General features: G+C 41.4%; 1 protein-coding gene across 1 annotated transcript in view; it reads left to right on the top strand.

Moving 5' to 3' along the window:
- Positions 1-16,842, top strand: part of fndc1 (fibronectin type III domain containing 1) — a 34,571-nt gene extending 17,729 nt beyond the window's left edge. Inside the window, exons 10-22 of the mRNA XM_056428437.1 lie at positions 43-2,247; positions 2,414-2,529; positions 3,051-3,162; positions 3,342-3,659; positions 4,635-4,709; positions 5,651-5,818; positions 8,292-8,528; positions 10,488-10,596; positions 13,716-13,795; positions 13,923-13,952; positions 14,962-15,123; positions 15,220-15,342; positions 15,849-16,842. Coding sequence (XP_056284412.1) covers positions 43-2,247; positions 2,414-2,529; positions 3,051-3,162; positions 3,342-3,659; positions 4,635-4,709; positions 5,651-5,818; positions 8,292-8,528; positions 10,488-10,596; positions 13,716-13,795; positions 13,923-13,952; positions 14,962-15,123; positions 15,220-15,342; positions 15,849-15,964 — 3,851 coding nt within the window. The 3' untranslated portion in view covers positions 15,965-16,842. The remainder of the gene's footprint in view (positions 1-42; positions 2,248-2,413; positions 2,530-3,050; positions 3,163-3,341; positions 3,660-4,634; positions 4,710-5,650; positions 5,819-8,291; positions 8,529-10,487; positions 10,597-13,715; positions 13,796-13,922; positions 13,953-14,961; positions 15,124-15,219; positions 15,343-15,848) is intronic.
- Positions 16,843-17,201: the final 359 nt, after the last annotated feature.

The following is a 17,201-nucleotide window of genomic DNA, read 5'->3' on the forward strand; positions in this document are numbered from 1 at the left end:
TTGATTTATCCTATATTCATGACAATTTGTGTCTACTGCCAGCCAGCAGCGCTGTCTCGTCGTTCTCAAAAACCAAGGAAAGCCGCAGGACTGTCCAAACTCCTTCCAAACAGGATACCGGCCATGATGAATCTGACCTCCAGTCAACAAAGGTGACGGAAGTCCGAACCACAACCCCTCAGCCACGCTCTGCTGCACCGGTCAACAGGCGTGTACGCCCACTTTCCCAGTCACGCTCCTATCACGGCATCTTCTCCTCTGTAAGGGGCTCAGTCAGAAACAAAGTCAACAGTGGGTCCTCCAGAGGAAGAGTTCAAGATAGAGAAGAGGAGGAGGAGGAAGAGAAAATAACTACAACGGCATCTCCAGTCGAAGAGACGACAACCATGGAGACAAAACAACCAGACAATGATGTTTCCCCTGAATTTGAAGATGAAGTGGGATATGACGAAGTGCCTCTGACTACTGAGACCCCCAGACTCAAAGTTTCAACGCCATCCCCAATTAAACCTCGTCCCAATCATCCTCCCAGGAGGCCCATTAAGATCAGGGTTCATAAAAAACCAATATCCAAAGATGCTTCCTCTTCTTCACCCTCCTTATCTTCTGCCACCTCGCCCGCTTCCTCCTCTTCTTTCGATTCCTCCTTATCGTCTACCTCCTCATCACGTATTCAAGAGTCAACTGCAAATAGAAAGAACTATGTGGCTTCATCATACCCAAAGAGCAAAGACACCTACGATAAGCCCAGCATATCGCATACTAAACCCTCGTCCACAGTTGTAAAAGAGACCAATTCACAGCAGACAGACGCTACATCTGTTGGAGGAGGTTTGGTTCCAGTGGGGCGCACCAAGGGGGCTGGGTTGGGCTCTAGATATGGCTACGGTCGAAGACTTCCTGGAAATGTGTTTAGGGGGAATTCAACTCGAATACTGAATGGTAAGAAACCTGCTGTTACCTCACAGTTGAATTTACCAAGCAGAACTCGAAACCAAGGAACTTCCAACACACAAAGCTCAGCAACATCACAGTCCACTTTACCAGACAGGAGATCACCTGTGCGAGACGCAACATACAGGGAGGGAAATGATGACATCAAGAACAAAGACACTGAAGTAATCCAAGTTGAAGAGCCTACTTCGAGCTCTAAACCACAACCCACAGAGGAGGAGAGAGGGGAGGGCAGGGCAAAGGAAGAGAGCAGCAATGACAAATTGGTGGTTTCTCGGACCAGAATTAGCCCCTCATTTGCTGAAAGGTTCCCTTGGCTAGTTACCCGTTACCCAGGCATGTTTGGTTCAGGGACGAGAGCTTCATCCCCCAGGCAGGAGGGTAGGGCCTCCTTGGCCAGGACCTCATCCTCTATGGGGGATGGTCGACCCATCTTGAGAGGGACACCTACTCGGGTGTCAGGGGCCACAGGTGCTGCAGGAGTATCCATGATACAGGTGACTAGTGACAATCTGAGGACTCATGATTCACTAAAGAATGGGGTGGGCGTGGGTTCTGTTAAGCCTTCTTTGACTAATACAAATACAGCCTCTAGTGACACTAGAAACCCAACTACCTCATCCTCTTCATCATCTTCCTCTTTAGCAGCAACTTCTTCAAATTCTGATTCCCATTATTCCTCAAGTAGACGCAGAGCCTCAAATGAGCCAGTCCCTAGAGCAACCGCGAATAACAATAATAATGATCATAATGAAGATTATCTCGATGAAAAGAGAAGAGAAATCAGTGGAAAAAATGATAACGTTGCTTTAACTTCAGCTGACCGCAACAGCGATGTAGAGGACAATGATAGTGTGGATACAAAGAAAACTTTTTCCAGTACAAGACCTGCATCACCGTCTGGAGGCTCTCAATCGTATCGTCGTCCTGGTGTGGGGGGGAACGGGAGGGGACACTCTCCTCTGCTTGCTAAGCGGCATTTTGGTGGATCTTGGCTTCCCATCAGAACACAGCCAGCACAGAACTCAAGGATGGGTTCTTCAGCGTCCGATTCCTCCTCATCATCATCTGACTCCTCTTCCTCAAATTCGCCAGTTTGGACCTCAGATCGTGACGTCGGTAGTCATACTACTGTGACAAAGACGGGGGGATTAATTGGAGGCAACTCTCAGTCGGCGTCGTCATCCTCAGCATCTTCATCCTCATCTAGGGGCCAGGGAGGTCGGCCTCGCTATCCCATTGTCAGAGGGAAACCAACCAATGGAGGACAACTCAAGCCTAACAACGGAAACGGTAAAGTACATGTGATTTAAAGTTGTTGCTGCATTATGACTCCAAATGTGCAAGGATTTGCTTCAGCGAAAAGCAAACGGGGCAATCATTTGTAGATGTTATGATACAATAATAAATTAACTATTGAAGTAACAGAAAAACTTTTCTTAAATCGTATAATTGTTAGGTAAAAATGGAAGACCACACCTGACAGCTACAAGTGATAACGATTCCTCTTCCTCTCGTGGAACCAGCAAGGCCGTTGGTCAAAGGTTTATCACAGGACCTGATGGAACCAAATGGGTAACTATGTTTAATGGTTTAGTGAGTGTAACAATATATGTATTCTCACATTGTGAGGCATATTATTATTGAGTATTTTCTTCTGAAGTAGCATAAAATACTGATGTAATCCATCATTTTTAAGGAAGAGTACAATATTTTATCCGTTTTTTTTTGATTTAAAGTTTGGTGATGCTCTAATAAGTAAATACTGTATGTATATATGAAGCTACATCCATCAGATGATTAGTTTAGCTAATTACAAATTATGGAGGATCTAGCAGAAGGTAGTCTCTCTATGTCTCCCCCTGTGTGCAGTTGTTAAGTGATAACTACGTGATTTGGTTGCTGGTCTTCTCATCTAACAAAATCAAACCATTGAAGCAAGGTCTTTAAAATATCACAGATCTATAGTTCCCATTCTAATGGTTGACTGAATCAGTGTGTAAGAAATAGTGATTTGGAGTATGCCTTTACCACATTTCACCCTCAGGATATTTAGATTTTATCCACATGAATTGCTGTCTTTTTTTTCACTCCAGATAGTAGACTTGGATCGAGGGGTTCTTATGAACCAAGATGGTCGAGTTCTCCAGGACTCCCAGGGCCGGCCTAAGAGAGTGGTGCTTGGAGAGGACGGGCGCACGATTTTTGGTGATATGCTTGTCAATCTTGCATGACATTTAAACAAACTGAATACAGCTTAAATACATGAAGAAGAAATGCTTGAATCATTCTCTTAATTTTTTTACTATTAATAACAAAGTAAACTGCAAGATTAAAGTGTAAGTTTCTCCTACTCTCCTATGCTCCTCCACTCCACTGACCAACAGACCACATGGGCAGTCCTCTGTTAAACCAGGAAGGTATGGCTCTGTTTGGGCCCGGCCGAGAAAGTCGGCCAGTGGTTAATCCTAAAGAAAAGGTCCTCATGGTTGGAGGGAAACCTTTACGCGGCTTGGACCTTGCTCACCTCAGGACCACCACCACCACCAGTACCACTACCACCACCATGGCTCCTACCACCACACCTGAACCTACCACCACGAACTGGATATACCCAACCTGTCCACCTGGAACTTTCTACAAAAAAGATGAATATGGGTATCCAGTACTGGATGAAGAAGGAATATTGAACTGTTATCCAGAAGGTAAGACTTTGAAGTCCCTGAAATTCATTAGAACGCACAGCAGACAGCATTCTTAAAAGATTTATCTCGAAAGACATTCATGCAAAAGGGATGAAACTAAATACTATGGGTGAGTGGATAGCAGGTCCGTCTTTCAATCAGGGGGTTGGAGGTTCAATCCCCGCCCTAGTCGATGTGTCCTTGAGCAAGACACTAAACCCTGAGTTGCTCCCTGTAGCTGCGTCTACAGTGAATGAATGTAACAGTATTGTAAGTCGCTTTGGATAAAAGCGTCAGCCAAATGACATGTAATGTAATGTAATACTACAGTGCCCTTAACTTGCAACAGTAAATAGATTTTCCTCAAAACTGAAGTCAAGTTTAGGGAATTATTTTAGAGCTAGCACAGTGACTTCACTAAATTGTTCAGTTGTTTTTGTGTGTCTAATCCATCTTGGCCGAGGCCATAAGGGTTTCTTGTCTGTAGCCACAAAGTCCTATAACTTTACAACTGTGTGTGCCTTAACTGTGTGATCTGGTCAGTATATGATGATGCAGTGTAATTTCAGCGATATTGCTATAATAACAATATGAAACATCTTCTTATTCTTATACTGCAGATTTTTCTAAATATAATGGAAACAAATTATTTTTACGATGACAATATAATACTTTCCCACTGTAACGACATACTAGCATAATGATTTCTTCCCATGGCTGCTCTGTACCTTACAGCACTGCAGAGACGATCTCAAACACACCCAGCAAACTGACACAGCTGAAGTCCAAAATAAAGAAACTGGGTTTAGACTTTTCACACTTTTGAAATTTAGCCAGAGTTACATTTGTGTCAACATGTTAGCTAGTACTTACAGCATGTATTCAATTCGATGTGTCGATATGGAGGCGCACATGTCAATGTGTGTATGCTAAGCTCAGAAATATGAACATTGTCACGTGACATTGATGCTACAGCTTGTTCTACTTCTCTAACAGAGGAATCCTCAGGAATGGAAATGGACTACATGCTGACAGTGACCATGGCGCCTGATGCTTTAGTTCTTAAGAAAGGTATTGGCTGAGTTTGGCTTCGGACCGTCTTACCACTACTGGACTTAACTGCACGACATGCTTGTTGTTTGTTGACTGTTTCCTACACTGTTTGTTTTATTGTCTGTTTATGTGTTGGCTAGCTCATCCTGCCTCCTCCTCTTTGCCTGTGGTCTTCACTTTGTTTCTCTTCTTGTTCGTTTGTGTGGCCTGGTCTCGGTTCCCGGCTGGGGTTTCGGATATTTTTTCCACTTTTATTCAAAAGACTTTATTTGAACTGCATTACTAAGCCGGGGAGTATGCCTTGGCTGTTGATATAATGTGATGTAGTTGCTGTTCTTATTGTTGCTTTGTAATGTGATAGATGAACTCAGCTTCAGCTGAACACATTGAACAATTGCAGCGTTTGGTTGATGTGAGCCATTGTTCTAATTTCACTGTTAGGATCTATTAAGAATGATGTTGCATGTGAGCAGCATTTGATATTTGTTTTCTTTTTGGGGTTTTCCTAGAGAAGACACATTGAGCGATACAATATTTTCTTGGCATTTTCCTGCCATGGCTCAGAGCTGGTTGTTGCATGTGTGTGGACCATGATGTAATGCCAAGGCCCACCAGTGCGGCACAGGGGGAAACAGTGCTGAAAGCAAAAGGAACTAATTCCCCCATTTGTCAGCTTTGGAGACTTGTAAAATGGCCGTTGTCTTCAAGCCCCCTTCACATAGAAAATATGGGTATCAAATCATTACATGAGAATACTGTGTTTGGGAAAGAAGGGCTTATTTAAAAGTGAGCTCACACATCTGCCCGCAATTAATTAAATATATTTGACACTCTTATTCCACAGATCATGCTGCCAATTACGAGGGATTAATGAAACACAGCAGCGTTCTGTAGAATGTGATTGTAAATAATAAAAATAAATGTAAATCAAAAGCTCATTGACACATGTGTTGTTGTAGATGATCTTTTTGTCCAGACCACCCGGACCCCCACCACCACCACCACCACCACCACCACCCTGACCCCCGCCACCACGACAGAGATCCCGTCTCCACAGCCAGACACCAGACCGGTCAACCACGGCCCATCAGCTGAGCTGGACCTGAGTGGGAAGAAGCGATTCACAGGTACTCATCAACACAAGTATTTTGACTCTCTCTCACACATTAAGTCATACTTCCACATCGTGTGTTAACAGCCTTCTTCTCAAAGAGTGAGATTATACTCTTTGAGTAAGCTTTGAGTATGTGAGTAGCTTCAAATTCAGATTGTAGATTTAATGACACATTCTCATTAAGCATGATGGATTACTTTTTAAGAAGAAACCTGTCCCTCTCAAATATAAAATATGTTATACCTTGGACCTGAAAGCATTCTCTTCCAGGAAGCAAGAGAATATACCAATTAATGTCTATATTTGTATTTATGTCATTGAGTTTATTTGACTGTTATACCAGAGAAAAACACATATTATCTTTACCAGACAGCACATTAAAGAGCATATGTCTCTTGATAAGAAAGTCATAGATAAATAAGTTAATCTTTAACATTTGATTCAACTTGGTTCCATCTATCTGTAATTGGATAAAAATAAGAAAGTTCACAGAGGCAGTGTTGTTCTTTCTCTCCAGACATGATCTCAGTAAACTTGTTTCCTGTTCCTACATGCCTACTTTGGCCTCTCATACCATATCACCTCGTCTGGTTGCACAAACAGTCCACAATATTCTCATGACAGAAATAAAGACTGCATCTATTCGACTCCGACCTTCTAAAAATGACATAATGTGAGAGGTCCTTTCAATAGCGCTATGTTGGTTACTTAAATAGTACATTCACAGACAAATCTCAGTAAGTGCTCACAAAATAGCTTTTGAAGATAGTTAACGCAGTGGAAACCAAGAAATAGTGGCGTTCAGTTCTTAGGATTGGTAATGTTCTAAAGACGCTGGATCCTACACTTCCCATAATGCAACTCAGACCAAGATGCATGAAAGATGACACATCAATAATTTTTTCCAGACTTGACAAATATCCTTCCAGAGCCATGGCACACTTTACACGCTGTGTAATATATCCCAAGTATTTTGACTTCGACATTTAAAATTGGTGGAGTGTAAAGTAATGCAGATGTTCTGACCAATCAGGGGGTGAAAAAACCTTCAGTTCCAGATTCACCATCATTCATTGACAGATTAAATACAACTTGTAATAGTTGTAGGGATCTTTGTGAAATAAAACAAGGACAGATTGATGCTGTGTCTTTACGAGTGCAATGCCAGCACTATCAGTGTCATCTGATCCAGAAGCAACCGTGGTAAAATAACAGAGCTTACTCGACACCATCTAGCTTGGTAAGCAGAAACTGTCTTGTGATTCCCTCACATAGAGCCATCTGAAAGCAAGAGAGAAGCAGTGTAAATCCAACAAGTTTAGGGTGCTGACCTAAGCAGTGCGATAAGGCGTTATCCTCTTTCATATGTATTAGTTTAGTAAAGTTTAGAATACCCTTCAGCAGCCTGCCAGTCTAGCGTCATGCTTTGTACCACTCACTTGCTGACTGCATGATTTTCTCGCTGGAGATAATCATTCTTAGCAGTTGCATGAATCTGTTTTACAGTCAGATCCAGATGTATGAACATAGCCACAGTGGACTAGAAAATGAGTACCAGGATGTTTAGACTATTAGCTGCAAATGTATGCCTTACTGGACTGATATTACAAATGACATTGTGTGAACTGCCCAGATATTATTTACCAGTGTCATTTGAGCCACGTCTGGCTAATGCACGTAAATATTTGTCAGTGTTTTTGGATTTGGCTTTTTAATAAGCAGAAGAAGATAGACAGAAGGACACATGAACAGAGCAAAACATCTGGATATTCTGTGTGTATGAGCCTGGACTGATCCGGAACATGTGGATGCTGTTCACAAATGCAGCCTTACAAGCACCCTGTGTATAGACAGACTCATAAATGTGCTTACCTTGATGACAGATCATGTAGTTCAGTGTATGAGTGCGTAATACATAAGCCATATGATTGCGTACACAAACAGTAGGAGCTTGTTAAACCCTAAACCCATACAGCCTCACGGACTGTGTGTTGATGTGTAGTTCGGCTACTGGCATGTGTTTGACTCTTGGCATGTGCAAAGGGACACTCATCTGGGGAGGTAGGAGCGGAGCCAGACTCCAGTGGCTCCCTTCACAACGCAGTCACAGGAATAGTGGGATAACGGAAGTATTCACCGCTGTAAGTCCAGCTGAACTTTCCAGAGTACTTTAAAAAAATGACAAAAGATGCAGCGGAGGAAACAAAGGAAATACAGGGGGTATTCACATAAGCCTGGTGCCCACTTTTAAATAGGAATATAGGAACAAACTGGACAAGACTGAAACAATAAAAATAGTATGAACTAGAATAGTATTAATATCTTTAAAATTCAGTTTTACATACATATGTTTACATACTAAAGTTTGATTAATGATTTTAATTAATATAGCGAGATAAATATTTCTATTCATAATGAATTTCCTATATAATTATGTAGTTAAAAACTGTACCTTCTTCTTTCCATCTAATTTTTCTTGCCATCAGCTCCCTATGTGAACTACATCCAGAAGGACCCGGCTTCGCCTTGCTCCCTGACGGAGGCTCTGGAGTATCTTCAGGTTGACGTCCTAGTAGGCCTGTTTGAGAAGGACCGCCTGGCAGCCAATCAGAATCAGCCTCCCAAAAACAAGCCTCATAACCTCACTGTGGTTGCCATGGAGGGCTGCCACTCATTCATCATCCTGGACTGGAGTCGCCCACTGATTGATGATATGGTGTCAGGTAGGAGAAGTTTTGCCATAACTTAAAGTCCAGTCAAAGTCAAATCCGAGATCTGTTTCCAAACACATTATAAATGTGGGCCACTGCAGTGGTGGGCCAGAACCGCCCACAAGATCCATAAAGATTTGACCGGCCGTCTGGACCCGTCTTTCTCCTGACCGATAACATTTTGAAAGTCAAAAAGAAAAACACAATCACATTGTTTTTATCCCTTTCAAGTCTGCATAGGGCTTAACTGTAAGTTAGCTGTGGTTAATATAACGCATGTTCTGTCTTAAAAGCTTAACCAATTATTTATTACTCACAGTACGTTCTCTACGTTCTTTTCTTTTTTACAGTTATGACATTTTATGTAGTTCTCTACTATGACCAGTCATGTGCCATTAAATCATTGTAGAAGAAGAGCGCTTTAATGTATAAAAGCGTAAAGACGCATTATTGCTTGTTTCATTTATTAATTGGAGGAACGTTATAGCACCTACATTTTGCCTGCCACTTTTACTTTCATCAACCTTTCATTTGTTGTGGTTTTGGATATGACTTTAACACGTTCCAAACATCCCTCCTGAGTCAGTCTTATGATCTTACACCGGCAGTTGATTGTGAGTAAATAATGAAAAGGCTGCATTGAGCACATGGAATAAGGCTCTTAAGCTCCGGCAGAGTTTCTCAGGGAAAACCCAAATTCCTTTGAAAAATGAAAAGGGGGAGGAGAGGGTTCTGCGACCGAGCAGAGCGTGGAGATAACAGAAAACTGCATGAGATGTGGTGGACTATCAAAGTCAGCAGCTTGGCCAGATAGAGAGACAGCACGCTTTCTTTGGCAGCAAAAAACAAACTCCTGGTCATGATGTCGGCTGGTCCGGCCACACATGTGTAAAACAGATTGTTGGTCTGTACCATTATGTTTTATTCCCTACTTGCTTTCCATCTGCTCTGCCATGGTGTTTTTTCACTTTGCACATGCACCCGCACCCGCAAACACACACACACAAACACACACACACACACACACTATCTTGACGCTTTCTAACTTTATTTCATTTTTGCACTTAATTTGTCTGGATATTATCACCATTTCCTCCCATTGAAAAGACTTTCTCAGTCAATTTGTTGTATCTTGCGTATCATTCTACATTCCAGAAACTCATTTGTTTTAAGTGCCATGACGCTGAAGTACGATTTCGATGGTTTTTTGTGTGATAAAACCATTTTAGTCACACTAACTTTGACGTGAATGTATGTCTTGTGTATCGCACACATTACAGACAGCTGAAATTATCTACAGATACAATCACACAAGGTGCTGTTAGAGTTATTAAGGCGTGTTTTACAGTAGGAGTTCTGGGTCACAGCCTTCAAAACAAGTGGATGGAAACAGCTGTTAGCAAGTGGATTTACCTAAACCCAACTTCCGGTTCAATCAACTCTGATGCATTGATGACCTTTTGTTTAAAGGTTTTTGGGCGAGACGTACCTATTATTCTCTGAGTGTTATTAATGTTGCACTTGGCTCAAAGGACCAACACCTATCACACGTAGGCCTACACCTAAAGCAGAAAAAGAAGAGTAGGCAAGAGTTTACATATACTACTTATCAAACCTCAGTTTAATAATGTAGTGGAAAGAAGAACAAAAGAAGAAAAACAAAGTGCTGGTGCTGGTCGGAGGGTTTGTTACGTTTGGACGGAGCCAGAGAAGCCATTTCCCCTTTTGTGCTAAGCTAAGCTAACCATCGGTTGGCTTTATCCTCATATTTGCCTTAAAGACATGAGAGTGGTATTTGTAAAAATAAAAATAAAGAAGTTAGGTCAGATTCAGTTCTTTAGCCTCACATTAAAATTGACATAAACATATGCAATCTCTTCCTAACTTATCATGTGCAAGTGATTTTATTTTCACTTTTCTGTCTAACACCTAATGACCTCTGCCCTTTTATTCTGTGTATGTTCTCTGCAGGCTACCTGGTCTACAGTGCTTCCTATGACGATGTGCTCAACAATAGATGGGCCACTAAACCCTCCAGCGGGTCACACCTCCCTTTGGAGAATCTCAAACCAAACTCTAGGTAACCCAGATGCCAGCTGGTGTGTGTTTGTATCATTGTGCTTGCATGGCTACAATGCTCAGAGGGAGGCTGATGTTAGCTCGTACACAAAGCTTTCATGTTTATTGATTCACGGTATCATATCCCACATGGGAGTCATTGGAAAAGTGAACCTCAACTTACAAACACAAATGTGCTTTGTTGAAAGATCGCCTATCCTGAACCAGCATGGAATGTTTAGGACGAGGATGCTGCCTCCGGTGCAGGTTCTTGGCTGTGGAAGCGTGTTTATATCATGAAGCCGTCCTCATATAATGCACATGTCTGTATGTAACCTCATGCGTATGCATGTGTCTGTTGGTATTAATCTGTGTTTATGTGGGAACATGCTTCCACTTGTGATATTGAACCGGACTGCCACTGCTCAGAGGGGAGTGTGAGTTGGATACGGATACTGTAATGCTTGGATAAGATTCAGTAAAACCCTCACCAAGTGAAGTAAATCCGTTTGGCTAAAAAGAGGCAGGTAATAAAAATAAAAAAAGATTTTGAATCTGCACCAAAATGTGAGATCTTGGAAATGCAATGAAACATAAATACAGCACATATTATCGAACACTTTCTCACCGAAACAGTCACATGTCTGTTTCAGTTATTAGAGTGTTTCCAAAACCCTGTCTTACGGGACACGGGGTTATGGTTTTCAAAATAAATGCATGGAAACCGTTTTTAGCACTTGGGCCCATGAGAGGAAGGAAGAGTTGTTTTTCAAATCTCTCAAAGGTCTTGTTTCATTTATAGCTGCACATGTACAAGATGCATGTTCTAAAGTGGCTTTTTAAACCGCTATACAAATACAATTTGTTATTAGTATTATTAAAATCCTCTAGCTTCTTTGAACATTTTTTGTTTGATATATTTCACGTGGGACTGAGGGATCAGAATAGGCACATGCTAGTTTCTTTATCATTTAGTCAACATATGAAACAAGTTATAAATTGTCTTCAAACTATTTGTTTAGATCTTGCAAGCTGTCACACAAGAATCTGCTGGGAAAATAGTTTCAGAAGTGAGAGTTTGTCAGGGATAGAAGTATCCTCTCACCAAGGGGAGGCACACACTTGCTAGAGGTGTTATGATAAGGTTCTCATCTTGGGCCTGAGGAAACCAAACCCCTGCTGCTGAGCACAAACAGAGCTGTGCAATGGGAAACGTCTGCAAGGAGGGATTCCCTCCCTGGCAACCAGTTTGTATTCATGATGGTGTGTCTCGCGTGGTTACGGTTGAGTTCCTCACAGAAATGCTAAGCTACAATAGGCCTCAACGTACACACATACTTAAGTATATCCTCATGTGGACACATTTCCTTTGATCCCATGTTTTTCTGCTGATAAATGGAGTGAAATACAAAGGACTTTATGTTGAATGAGTTCAGCTTGTGTGAGAAGTTGCTGCATTAGCACATTTATTCTCTTCTTTGTTGGTGACCTTGCATCGGGCTCTAAGAAACAGCAATGAGAAACTCTACTGTTTTTTAAATAATCCATTAGATCACTAGATCGAATTGATCATACATATTGAATCATTTAGTTGTTTCTGTATTCAGGGTTCTCTTGCGAAATGGATCCGAATCTCTGATGAAATATATACAGAGCTAATTTGAAGCATTGGTTCATGTTTTATTTTTTTGTCTTCAGTTTTCAGTTTATGTCGACTAAATTACGAGTTTGATAGTTTTTGTTGCTGAACTATTGTAACGCCCTGTTCTGTTTCTCCTGTGTTTCCTGTGTCTCCTCTTTGACTCCTCTGTTTCTCCTCCGTGTCTCCTCTGTCTTGATTGGTTAATTCCCTTCACCTGCCCTCAGCCACTCCACTGTCTCCCTGATTGATTAATTCCCTTCACCTGCCCTCAGCCACTCTTCTCCCTGATTGTCTCATGCCGTACACCTGTGTTTCCCCCCCTATATATTGAGCCAGTCTTTCCCTTGTCTCCTGTCGGTTTGTTGTCTTTATCTCAGTCTCGTAGTGTGTCTGTTTCGATGTCTCACTCTCAGTCTTTGTCCGCATGGTGATTCCTATTATTTTTTGTAGGTTTTATGTTTTACCTTTTTCCCAAGTAAAGTCTTTTTTCTTTCACTCAAACCTGGAGTCCAGCCTGTGACAACTATGATATATCCTGAGGCGCGTATATGTTATCAGACAGAATTTGGCCTGGAGTGTATGTGCAGTGGTCACTTAGTCATCTGAAGTGAAGATGAAGATGGATGCTCTGAATGAAGCTGAGAGCTCTCTGTATTGCAAGTTTGAAATGGTTAATGTAGATTTTTGTGGTCCATTCTGTTTTTACATTATGACTCACTCTTTTATTTTTCTACCTTCTCCGATTTCTTCTTTCATTACATCATCTCTCCACAGCTGCCTTGCTGCCCTCTCTTTCTCTGGCGATATATATTTTGGTGACTGTCACGTGGCTCTGGTGATTGGATCCAGACCTCGTGGCTGTGCGTTGAAACTGTTTTTTTGTTGTTGCTAGGAACTGACAGACCATGAACTTACTGTATGCGACCTTGGAGAGTGAAGGGTAGCACATATGCGCACAATACTGCATTAATGAACACATACTTGCACAAACACATCAGTCAGCTCCAGTGGAAAAGTCTGCAAACTTCCAAAGTTGTCACTAATGGTGTTATTTTTTAATCTGAGAGGATTTAATTATCCTCCACCAGCTGGAGACGAGTGAGCTCAGTCACATTTATTTAATTATCAATGATTTTTTTATCATTTATATATATATATATATTTCCCTGAGCTTTACTTTTTCCATATCCCTCCTTTTTGTCTTTCATTCGTATATCATCTATCTGTTAATCTCCACATGTCTAGATGTCTCTTTTCCTCCTCAGTGCCTTTTCCTCCTTCTCCCTTCAACACAAGCCAAATAGCCATTTTATTATGCTGCGTCCGCTCTGGAATCATAGGAATATATAAAACGGACTACTCTTAAATCAGTCGGACGGAAGCATGGCCAGTCATCTGCTATGGTCATTAACATTTCCCTCACAACAACACGGTCAGAATTACTCTTCGACTCTCTCTCTCTCTTGCAAATCCTGATGCGGTGGTTTGTGTTTGTTCAGGTACTACTACAAAGTGCGGGCCAAGAACGTGTTCGGTTTGGGACCCGTCAGCGATACGCTCACCTATGTCACCGAATCAGGTATGTAACCTGTCGACGCCTGCAAAGATGGCATTATGGGTATTTCATTCTCAATATCAGGAGAATGCATTAAACCTGCAGTGTGTGCTTTTCCTCCCTTGTGAAATGATCGCATTCTTTCTTTCAGACGATCCTCTCCTCATTGAAAGACCACCTGGTAAGTCCATACACCGACGACACATCTCCGAGGTCAGCAAGCCATATCCGACCGTTGTGCGTTTAGGATTTAACCTTCTTCACTACTGAACCATTTATCATTAGTAGTGAATTGATACTTTGTATCAGCAAAGCTCTTTCACAATAAGACGGGATGATACGCTTATTGTAGAAACATTGTACTATGTTTGCCAAAAAGTATTCAATTGCAGGGCCGAAATCCCCAATGCTTGTCATTCAGAAGCAGTGTATGTGTAATATGATCATTAAAAGCGTCATTTTTAATAGGATTTGGATATTCATAGTTACTGCAAAATATTATAGTGTAAGACATAAGTATTCTTTCACTTTTTTTCAAGAACTTACACATAATCACTCAAACTGCAAAAAAAGGGAGTAGACCGAACTAAATTAACTGAATAACCGCATTCCCTCCCTGAATCTTTCTTGAAGGCAAAGTGCTTAACATGACATGTGAAAAGACATGAAGACAGAAATTACGGTGCAGTGCAAGATATCAATGAATAATTCCAAATTTACAAAAATAATATTGCCAAACATAAACATTTTAAACCTTGATTTTAAAGAACTGAGTTGAAGCAAACCCAACGTGTTCTCTGGACTTTGTTTTGAATATGCAGGTCTTAACTGAACGCTGCTTCTTCAGGTCTAGTTTGGCCTCGAGAGACAGTGAACCAATAGTAATCCCCCATTTGGCTCTGAACCATTCAGTGCTTTGGAAACCAAAAGTTGTATAAGTCATCATCTAGGACACAAGCTATAAACAGAATGTATCTCTACGTATAAATCACATGCCTTGTGGTTACTTTTAGGACCTGTTTTTGATTAAGTTTGATATGCTGCCAAATATCTCCATTTTTCAGCTTTACAGACAACATGGATTGTATTCCCTCTATCACCTCATCCTCCTCGGTGTTTACATGGTGTGTCTATTCTTAGGATGCATATTTTTTGCCACAACATGAAGCATCTCCTCCTCTGCTCCTCAGGTGGAGAACCAATCTGGATTCCCTTTAGTTTCAAGTATAACTCCGCCCACAGCAGCTGTAAGGGCAGCCAGTACGTCAAGCGGACGTGGTACAGGAAGTTCGTGGGTGTGGTTTTGTGTAACTCACTGCGATACAAGATCTTCATGGGAGATGGTCTTAGAGGTAACGTATGACATCACCTGTATTAAAACCTGTTGTAGTCGGTACTTTCACTTGTGCAATCATGAAAAAATACGATACCCACTCTTCTACCGACAGATCCCTTTTACAGTATAGGGGACACATTTGGCCAGGGAGATGACCATTGCCAGTTTGTGGACTCCTACAGGGATGGAAGGACAGGTCCGGCCTACCTCTCAAATAATCTGCCCGCGGCACAAGGTAAACAAGTTGCACATGTGTGGCCAAGATATGTGGACCTAACCTATTCTAATTGTTTCCATGCAGCCTGGCTCTCTGACTCCCCCTGGACCAGATGTAGAAAGTAGATGCATTATATTGTTTAAATTAATACAGGACATACCAGGGCTTTTCACGGTTTAGCCCAAATCTCACATGCTTTTCATTACTACAGACCATTTTCCTCATGATACCTTAACTTTTCACATAGATTAATGTCATAACTTCCTGGCCATTATTTGTTTCATATCGGTACACAATGAAAACATTTGAAACTTGAGTATCATTTGGCTTTATTTTTCTATATAAGGTTAAGTAGTGGAGGAAGATATTATGAAGCTATTATGTGTGTTTGTTGTAATTGCTAACCCATTACCTTCCACTAGAAGTTCTCAACACTGATGTTATTCAGACATGCTCAATCTTTTTTGTCTTGATACATTTCTGTAAATGGCGATGAACAGCATTATCATCTCTTTCTTTTGCAGGATTTTATCGTGCCTACAGACAGCAGCCGGTTTCATTTGGAGTTATTGGTCGACGCACGCCCCGTCCATTCGTGGGCTGGTATGAGTGCGGGGTACCCATCCCCGGGAAGTGGTAGAACAGGAGGATTGGGAGACATTGTTACCGCGGGCAACCCTTCTGTATCCTGTCGCAGGCTCTTACCGGCCGTGGTCCTGCCATTAAAAACAGACTTTTGCCTGCCACAATGAAATGACACCACTACGAATTTATAAGAGCGTCACAGAAAGAGAATATAGTACTTTTTAAACAACTCAATGTATATCATTACGATGCACTTTTTTATATAAAGCAATCTGTATATGAGGGGAAGAAAATAAGCATGTGTGCTTTTGCTTCATGTATCTCTGGCCTTAAAGTGTCCTTGTACTATTCCCAACTATCCCAAAGACGGGTCCTCACCCAGTGTTATTTATCTCATCAATAATGCCTTCACACAGTCAAACCAGTGACATTGGACCAAAGCACAAGCTGCAAAGCAAACTGTAAGAATGGGCACTTAAGGTGTGTATAGGTCTGTTCATTTTCAATCGTGAGATTTGTATTTCATAATGTAATGGCTTCTGACAGCTACTTTGTTTGTTTATTTGTGTTCTGAAACCAGCATACTGTTTTTTTACATACTTTTGTAATGCACCAGAATTCATTACAAGTTACTGTGTAAGTTTTGTACGTATACAGACAAAGAATAAAAAGACCAAATATTTGCTCAGGAATTGTGAGAGACTGAATAAACCACAGCCATCCAAAAACATGAATCATATCATATTCTCCTGCTGCCACATTATTTTCTCGCAAAAGCTTCCAAACGTGAACCAGATCCCCTCAATTAACCTAACTGTTAAAGTCTGATGAAATGTCAAAAACAACATAATGTAGACAGAACCATGTGAGGGGGAAGAGGGAATACTGGTTCAGTGGCATTTTAACACACTACCCCATAATTGTCCACTTTTTTTAATTTTTTTTATGCATACCTTTTATACCGTGTTAATATTCGGCTTGAAATCAGTGGTCCATCTTAAAAAATAAAATTTACTCAAGTACTTTTCGTCAAGTTACTGTGAGAAAGTTAACTGGTTATGAAACAGTTGCTGATGACAACCAGCGAGAAGATTGTCTATTTCTATATATTAGCATTGCATGTCATCGGTGCCACCAGGTCGGATTCAGCACGAAATCAGGAAATATCACGCAGGTTCACCAGAATCTCTTTCAGCTCAGACTCCAGCAGGGTCAGATCCGACGACCTGCAGTCGAAAGCTTTGGTGGGAGGAGCAGAGCTCAGCGCCGGGCATCATCGTCTCCTCCTTCGA

The sequence above is a fragment of the Pseudoliparis swirei genome, chromosome 12 (genome assembly GCF_029220125.1).
Source record: "Pseudoliparis swirei isolate HS2019 ecotype Mariana Trench chromosome 12, NWPU_hadal_v1, whole genome shotgun sequence".
Lineage (NCBI taxonomy): Eukaryota > Metazoa > Chordata > Actinopteri > Perciformes > Liparidae > Pseudoliparis > Pseudoliparis swirei.